The sequence below is a fragment of the Micromesistius poutassou genome (genome assembly GCF_964030765.1).
Source record: "Micromesistius poutassou genome assembly, contig: SCAFFOLD_3269, whole genome shotgun sequence".
NCBI lineage: Eukaryota > Metazoa > Chordata > Actinopteri > Gadiformes > Gadidae > Micromesistius > Micromesistius poutassou.
The window spans coordinates 28470-37840 of NW_028178826.1; the positions used below are offsets into that span (position 1 = coordinate 28470).

Genomic DNA, 9371 nt, shown 5'->3' on the forward strand with positions numbered 1-9371 from the left:
CACTAGGTTCCCCTGAGGGGGAACGTCTACACAACTGAAGGCCTCAAACAGCGCAGAACCCTAGCATGCATCTCTGGTCAGTCAGACCACACCCTTATCAGTAGGACAACACACATGGGATATGATGCAATGTTGAGGAATGTAGTAGGAAAGTGGACGGAAAAATAATCTTCTAGGGGCGAATGAGAGGCATGAGAACGGGGGAGAGAGAGAGAGAGAGAGAGAGAGAGAGAGAGAGAGAGAGAGAGAGAGAGAGAGAGAGAGAGAGAGAGAGAGAGAGGCGGGGCAGGTCCTACGAGGGGCGGGGCAGGTCCTACGAGGGGCGGGGCAGGTCCTACGAGGGGCGGGGCAGGTCCTACGAGGGGCGGGGCAGGTCCTACGTGGGGCGGGGCAGGTCCTACGAGGGGCGGGGCAGGTCCTACGAGGGGCGGGGCAGGTCCTACGAGGGGCGGGGCCTGAGAACTGGTTCAAACTAAACGCTGTCAGCCCACAGCATTAAGAGAAAAAGTTGTGACTTACAGTTCGCAGTTTCTTCTTCATGATTCGATCGTGATACTCACAGAATCTGTTTCTTCTTCTTGAGCTGTAAGGAGAGCAACAAGATTAGTTTTACAGCTTGTGTGTGTGTATGTGTTTTAATTAGTGATTAATCCAATCAAAATAAGTTATTAAAATAAGTTATTTTTCCCATTTAACTACGACGGTAACCGAATGCGGAGTCATTGTGTGACGTCATCGCCCCGCCCCCCTACGTCTTCCGCCGCCCCCCACGTCATGGAGCCATTGATAAATACCAGCAGCCGCGTCACCCGGCGAAAAATATCAATTAATTCAATTAAAAAAACAGCTTACGACGACATAGATCCAGAACTACTATTATTCAACTTATCAATTATGCCTAGTAAAAAACAATTGAGATAAATTATAAATAAATGTCCTACTCACAGCAGGTCCGGATGTAGCGGGCCGATTTACTTCAAAAAGTGTTCGTTAACTCGACGGTCAACCTGGAGAACAAGGACCAGACGGATCATTAGTGACATTCATAACTTGAACGGGACGTTTCTAACCATGTTTCGGTTAAACTTCTAAAATAACGTCAATATTAGGCCTACCCGTGTAATGGAGACGGCTCAACGTCTTTTTCAATCTAACCGGTTTAATGGAGTCAACAGCTGACTGAGCGCGAGCAGCAGCAGCACAGTGAGGCTCAATGGAGACGCAGCGCGAGCCGCACCGAGACCCGCGAAATAATCAGCGGAACTGCATGCAGGTGTGCCGCGAAGGCCATCCGCGTATAGCCGTAGAACGCTGATTAGCCAATCAGAATCGAGCAGGAGCGTCTCCCAGAGGAGGCGGTTCGAATCCCACGTTACCCAAACAAACAAAAGCTTATTTGGACAAAGGTTTAAATATTTAATCTTTGAGGATAATATGATAATAAGACCTTGCTATTAAAGGATATATAATAATTCTACTTTTACTTACTGTTTCTTGAAAAGTTTGAATTGAACTTAATAATATAAACCAAAAGAATCATAAATAATATCTATATTATATAAATTATGCATGAAACACACCACAATCTGCTTCACAAAGCAAATAATTCAGAAACAAGTTGCTGCCCTTTAATGAAAGTGTCAATTAGGTTTAAATCAGGTTTAAAGGAACCTGCTCAGGTAAATTGGTGAATAAAGTTAAGTATAGAAAAATGTAGATAAGACAATGTTAATAGCTAATAATTGTGCAAATAAGGTACTAATCTCCAAATATTAAGCAACTATTTTATGCATGATGGGCCTTTATTAGGGAAGCATACAGCATATGAATATAAATGTTTGTTATTATTATTTAATTTTCCATCGCTATTTCTAACACTGTCAAGTAAAGAAAGTCAGTCATGTTTTCATGATATTTTATTGTACATAAACACAAGCTGAATAATTAAACACACATCTAATAAAAAAAAAAGATCATATGTAAACAAAGGAACAATAAAAATGTCGCGGATGAGCGCTATTGCGGGCGCGATTGTTGACGGGGGGGGGGGGGGGGGGGGGGGGGGGTTTAATTAATAGTCAATAGTAAAAGTGGCAAGATAAGCGTGCCAAATTTTTTTTTTGTCTTTGCACAACACAAAAACGTACAACGCCCGGGGCCAGTGTACTTGCATTGTCAATAAAGTTTTAATAAACAACAATCTTGGAACTGTGGGTAAAACATGGCGGCGCCCTGTGTCCATATGAGGCTACATTCGTGATGTCCATTCCGCCCTTGAATCAATGGATGTACAGTCGTCTTTAATATTCCGACAACAACTCACGGGAAACCCAAGAAAGCAAAAGACAGACGTACACGATCTACTGAACTTCTGTTTCGGATTTTTTTTACAAAATGTCTGAAAACAGCACTACAAGCGCCGGAGGTGCGCCTCCGAGATCAATCGTGATGGAGATGATGATCGCGAATTTTAAAAGGCTACCTGAGATCGACCAGAAGTTTTTCAACTATGGACCTTTGTACTTGGGAGGAAACGCGGCATTTGCTGGTCTTATAGCCAACAGTTTCTTTAGGAGGGCACTGAATGTCACCCAGGCGCGCCTCGCATCGTCGGTCCCGATGGCCGTCCTCCCATTCATCACGACGGTCGCCTTTTACAACGCCGCAGTGTCCAGTCCTTTACTTTCCGGGGATCTCAACTGTCCGTCGTGTGCTTTGATGAGAGGTGCACTCATCGGCGTGGTCGGCGGTGGGATTTACCCCATTCTGTTGGCGTTGCCCGTGAACGCAGGACTCGCGTCCGCGTATAACTCTGCACCGATGCCAGTAAAAGGGACTGCGTTTCGATTTGCCATCGACATTTCCCGGCCGGTCCTGACCAAGATGAGGCCAGTGTTGGTGCTTCAGGCGTTATTTGGTACCTACCTGAGTTCGCGACACTTTGACACCTATCAGAAGCTTGTTGAGATTGTGTCTGGCTCTGGGGCCGAAGAGCTCATGGATTAACATCTGTGTTAAAATGTTCGTGTCGTGTCCAGTATAGCCGTTGGCCTAATGTGCTTCATCCCACGCATTTGTTTGAATTCGATCGAGGAGCATAACATGGGGTTTCCAGTTGGCCTACGGTAAATCAATGGGATAGTATGGTCTATTTGCAAAGACAATGTAGTACTGTCTGTATGCATATCAATAATTGTCCTACACAAAATGCTGATATTGAGTAATGACCCATTTTGGAAATATGTTAATGTTATTATAACTTGTCCCCTCTGACCCCACAATGAACAGCTATTAACTTAGCATCAATGATTTGATAATCAGCACTTACAATAAATGTTTAAATCAAATGAGTGAATAACATCCCTTGTGTCTTTCTATTTACAAGTCATATAGCAGATGCATATCCTAAGTCACTTTTGTCACATTACCATGTAACATATTTGTCTTTATAACTAATATTACCAATAACAGTAGCATATCATATGTACCGAAATCATAATTTCGGTATGGTACAGGACACAGCTTTGTTGAAGATGGGAAATAATTTATTGAAACATGTCTTCACCTCAAACTGCGGGTTTAACAAAGTCACCACTCTACCTCTATAGGCTTATTAACTGAGGAATGTGTTACAGGGAAATCAAGTTCATAAATAAAGAAACAAAACAAAAACAAATCCAACCATTTTAACACTGACATCGACAAGGAATTATAGAAAAATGAAATCAGACATGTTTGTTCAAAGTTCATAAATACCCCGACACACACACTCCCTTCCCTCAAACCCACCCGAAACCTCATCAATTACATCTAACCTGCAAAAAGAAAAAGTTCAACGACAAACGCACAGAACGACCACACATTTCAAGTGAGAGTAGCCTGAAGTGTCATTACAACCAGTGTATTACAGGGTACGCCTTTCTCGGTCGCAGATTCCTTTCCACCGTCTTTCCACTAAATGAAACATAGTAGTACCCATAACTATAAACCCAACACATTGTCACGGCGCTTATCAACACAATAATGCTTGTTTTTCTTCCAGTAGTCAAAGCCTAATCAATACTTCAGGGCCGAGACGTGTACCGCACCATTAAAATCAGCCTTTTGCAGCATGCCGTGTTCATTTTCTTCATATCCATAAAATAAAACCGATTAAAAACTATACATCTGTCATCACAGAAATCTCCATTAATACAGCAGACAACTGAATGTCAGTCAAGAGAAGAACTTTCTGAGTCGCAGAAAGGATGACGAACACATGGAGGTGATGGAATCTTTTTGTACGTAACCAATGGCTGACTGGGCTCCAACTGAAGTCTGTTTGACTGATGTTTCAATGGCACAATACACGATACAGGTACTAATGAAGAGGTAAACATGTACACACGTACAACCACTCTCTCTTCAGGGAATTATGAACAGAGAGAAAATGACAACCCATTCTCTGGTTTCTTCCATACTCTCACTCACTCACACATACATACATACATAGGATTTTAAGACATGCAAGAGAAATTATATTTTGATGGACTCTTAAAATGCAAAGAATCCTCTTATGTCTATACCCCAGATATTCAGCACTCAATTTCTTCCATTTCCTTGAATTTTGGCAGCTGCTTTGGGCTAGCCAGCGCCCTTCACATTATCTTTTATACAGTACAGTGCAATTTAAAAAAAAACTAAATACAAGGCTAGAGGTCAAAAAGGAGTACAGAGTAAGGTAGAGAGAGAGCGGAGGGAGGTGGGGGTGCCATGGAAAATATACAAAACAATATACATCAATAAGTCAGTAGGAATTTTGTTTGAAAAAGTTTTTTTTTTTCCCTGTAATATTACTCTGTTATTAATCTCCACAGAGTACACAAACATTAAAGTTTCAGAGAAATGTGCCCCTCCCCTTACAAATATACTGTTACCAACCATGACTAGTTAATACACTGCACAGGCATTTTTTACTCCAGTTTCAATAGCTTTACATTGTCTACGATCCAATATTCAAATCTTTGTCTTTTTTATGGTTTGTATCCTTGATGAATCCGGCTCATCACTTTTTCCTTTCTTATTTTTCTTGCTAGAAATACAAAAAAACCGAGTACCAGCTGGGTTCCTTCACATTTCAGTTCAGTGCAGTGCGTACACACACTCCCTTGCCGGTCAGAGGGACTTCGCCAGCGTTGGTTCCTCATGTCTTGCCGAGAACATTGGACCTGATGGGAGACAGGGGCCAAGAAACAAACAGAACAAAGAAACGGTAAAAGTCAAGAGGAGATCAGATTCATGGTGGCAGCACAGCATGGCTACACTGCAACCTTGACTCTTTGCTCTACAGCAGTGGTTCTCAACGGGTCTTAGCCCCAGGACACATGTGTCCCTATTCATTAAGTCACAACCAAAAATAATGCCTTCACGTAATGTCAAAAACAGTGAACAAAAGAAACCCAATGAAATAGTAAGTCGTTGAAACATGAATTAACATTGAAATACAAGTTAATTCATGTATTATCAAGTATTATGTTTTGCCTATGCTCTCAAAATGCCCCACTTAAATGGTTTTAAGAATGCGGTTCCTTTCACATTGAGCTCTCTTCAGGTCGACTTGGGAAAAATGAAGGAATTTTAGTACTTATGGGCGACTCATTTAAATTTGAAAGGAAAGTTCTAAGCAGTGTCCTTGTTTTTGAACATAAATTGTTAATATGTATTTCAAACTGATTTGTAGTTGTATGCTTAAGTTGGGGGGGGGGGGGGGGGGTTCCTGTACACTTGTCTATGAACTCCTTTCCGCTTTTTTGCGTTGTGTCTCTGTAACCCTGATAAATGAGGACAAGGGCTTACCTGAGTGCTTTCCACCGGTCCTTCTCCACCTGGTTCTCTGGACTCTCACTCTCATAGGAGGCCAAGTACAGCCCTGGGCGGAGGAAGAGAGAGAGAGACAGAGAGACAGAGAGACAGAAAGACAGAAAGAGAGAGGATAGATAAAGTTAGCAAGACGATAGCAGATGAACAACGCCAGCTATAAAGACATGGTTGAAAGTGTGAGGCTAGTGTGGGGAGGAAGAGGAGAGGGGGGGGGGTCCTCACCATCTTCGCTGAAGATAGGGGCTGTGTGGAGGTAGTGCAGGATGGTCCTGTCTTGCTCAAATGGACACTCCACCTGTTTCCAGGTCATGAATTCTCCAACCTGCCTCGCCAGCTCAACAAATTTCTGGGGGGAGAAAATCATTTCTGTTATAATATTTGTGAATTGATCATTTTGTTTTCCTAAGCCTGGAAGATGATCGTTTCTGTGATGTGACGGCGGCAACGAAAAGGTAAAAAAAAGTGCAGGATGTTTAAACAAGGATATTGGCAAAATGCATACCCACTGCTACGAGTGAAGCTAAACATTCTTTATAAACCTCACCTCAAAGTTGACATGACCGTTGGGAAGGCGATTGGCGCATCCCTCGTTGAGGAAGTAAATGTCTTTGATCAGCAGGCTGAAGAAAGGAATCACAATCTGAGAGGAAACACACAGAGGGAGTTCAGCACCCAGACCAGGATGAAGGCACACAGGAGAGAGAGAGAGAGAGAGAGACGTGAGCACACGCTGCTGAAGCCCTTTCAGATTCAGAACACCACCTACTCTTTCTCTGCTACTGTTGGCCGTCTGTGAGCGGTGGGCGGCGCCCCTCAGAGCTGTTCTGTAGTTGTAGAAGTTTCCGGTGGGATCCATCTGATGCTGTCGAAACAAAAACACACAAAGGTGTGTTTGACATTTTTTCATATTAATTTCTTCAGGTCATCCCCCCCAGCGGTCTCTGATGCCGTCCTTGTCCACCACAGGCCTACCTCCAAAATGAAGAACTTTGCAGTTTTGGCTTTCCCCCAGGTCTTCTTCAGCCGCGACACAGGACTCATGTTCATCCCAGCTGTAGGGAGAAACCATGGTAACTGAGGCTGGATAACATCAAGGCCATGTTGACTGTGTGTGGTGCACCTGGGATTTGTGCGCAGTGTGGGACTGCGAGACAAGACACTCACATATGATGGCCATTAGAGAGTTGAAGTTTCCGATGTTGAAACATTCCCTGGCGACGTCGATGAAGAACTCTATCACCTGGGCCCTCTGCTTCTTCTTGCCCGGCTGGATAGAAACGTCACGCAGACATTTAATTAGTTCACAAGATACGATATACTGCACATAATATTAAAAGTTGAACTATTATAGATTGTGTTCTAAATGTTAATTTAATACACTTTGATTCGCAAACCTGAAAATAAAATACCAAAAAAAAAGGTAATAAATTAAATCGTCTTTTATGGTTTTAAGGATAGGAGTGCAGTGACATATTATAGCCTTTAGGGGGCAGTAGCACACTGCTTGTTCATGGCTCTGTTGCCGTGTAAAATTGCATTCAAGCAGAACGCTTAGACAAGTAGTTTAGGTCAAATTCTAATTGAAGTTCAAAAAACACACTAATTTGTGTTTGGGGAAATTATATGTATTAAGGGGTGATGGAATTAGTCCTGCACAGTAAAACCGAAGTGCAATAATTAAATGAATTACACCTCCATGAGAACAGGAGTAGTTGTACACACGGTTCGCTGCAGTGTTGGTTTACAGGTCTGACTTAAAGTAAGAACTCATCGTGGTGCTCTTGTTGACTCTGAGCAGCCTACCATGCATATCTCAGTAGCCACCAGGTAGCACAGTCTGTTGAACCACCTGACGTAGGCCTCCAGGTTAGATGTCTTCTTGTGGTCGCTGAAGCAAGGCTGTGAGTGAGACGTACAAAGGGGTTACTATGCTGCTGACATACCGATTCTTACCGGGTCCTTTCCCCACACCCTTTGGAGTAATCTCCTGGATTCAGCCAAGCAGCCGAGTCAGACAGTGTTTTTAACAAAAGAGTAAACATGTAATTGTGTTGATGCATTGTTTTTAGTATTCGTGTTTGCACTTCATTCCCTGTTTTAAGTTTTTTGTACACGCACTTATTTATGGTTTTTATTGTGTCCCTAGTTTGACTGCATGTATTGTCTTGAGTGCATATTATCTGCACAACACTTTGGTACAAACCTGGTTTGCTTTTGAATGAACTTTATAGACAAACTTGAAACTTGAAACCGAAGCTTGCTCATCCAATGTAGAGTAAATGGTTCTAAACGTGTTTTACCCGTAGCGTGTATAGAAGGCAGGATTTTATTCTTGAGAGACACATTTACAATAATAGAAAAGGAATGTTCTGTTAAAGACATGGAGCCAACAAAAAGCTGCAAAAATTCAGGCTAATTCAATGGAATAGAAAGCCATGGAAACAGGAATGAACACGGAAACAATATGATGATATGTTGATGCTTCTTTCTCAAGAGTAAGGTTTAACATATGCTCTGCAACCCACTCAGAATACCCAGAGGGTCGCGACCCACCAGTTGAGAATGACTGGTCTCTGGACTATACCGCCCCCTATTTTCTACAATGGCGCTAGGAGCTAAAACCCTGCCCACTAGACACAAGGCTTTTTAACCCCCAGCTGAAAGGTTGTGGGTTTCAAACCGGCAGCCTTGCGTCCCCTGAGCCAGATGACATGTATCTGACCTATGAAAGGGTGGAGGGTGGAGAGTAGAATTTACCCACAGAGAGAGGTAAAGACAGAGGAGCAGTCGGAGTTCTCCCGCCCGAGCTTGTCATTATATTACCCAGCTCCGGGCCATCGCTGACCCAGCGGCCCGTTGACCTCGGCAAGACCCCCTGAAGAAGGGCCCTAGAGAGGCCGGCCCTCTGATTAGAAAGGGCCACATAGGGTAGAACCCCGTCTTTTAATAGCAGGCTGGGTGTTTCTGCTGGCTGCGCACTTTAAGAGGTTGTTAGATCTTTATTTGATAGGGTGAAAAAAAGCCCCACGAGAGGGACATATTTCTTGCAAGAGCTTTCTTGCAAGAAATACATATATATATATATATATATATATATATATATATATATATATATCTTTTTATAGAAGATACTTTTTTCTTTTTGCAAATGCTTTCCTTCCGACCGTAACTCTCTGAGGTCATTCATCAAGCAGGCATTCGGATGAACAAGATTCATGCTTATGGTTTGGGCGATGAATTGTGAGGCTGCGAGGCTGGGTTTTACCTGCGTGGTGTCTAGCGGGTCCTTCTGAACGAAAGCCTGGACGAACTCCTCCGGACCGATGTGACCCAGGTGTTCCTGGGAAAAACACGACTTTCATTAACGAACGGACAGCCACTGAAGCCACAACGACTCACCACCGTGACTCAAAGACCTCACGTTTCCTCATCCTGACTCGACACTATCTATAGGTCCTCTAAAACAGAAGTTCACGCTTGCGCAAAAGGTCAAAATAAGAAAAAATGACTAA

The 9371-nt window shown here is 43.0% G+C and overlaps 2 protein-coding genes across 2 annotated transcripts; one reads left to right on the forward strand and one right to left on the reverse strand.

Annotated features, from left to right (window-relative positions):
* Positions 1 to 2237: 2237 nt before the first annotated feature.
* LOC311373351 (transmembrane protein 126A-like) lies at positions 2238 to 3306 on the forward strand. The gene has a single exon (XM_084490122.1). It carries the CDS (start codon positions 2395 to 2397, stop codon positions 3004 to 3006), a length of 612 nt encoding a protein of 203 aa, XP_084346248.1. The 5' UTR covers positions 2238 to 2394; the 3' UTR covers positions 3007 to 3306.
* A 2525-nt stretch (positions 3307 to 5831) lies between these two features.
* LOC311373349 (ras-GEF domain-containing family member 1C-like) lies at positions 5832 to 9199 on the reverse strand (the record flags this gene model as incomplete). Its single annotated transcript, XM_084490120.1, has 8 exons — positions 5832 to 5908; positions 6082 to 6205; positions 6404 to 6499; positions 6626 to 6721; positions 6832 to 6911; positions 7024 to 7126; positions 7663 to 7758; positions 9125 to 9199. Coding segments are annotated over 8 exons (747 nt in total), but the record flags the coding sequence as incomplete, so codon positions are not given.
* Positions 9200 to 9371: the final 172 nt, after the last annotated feature.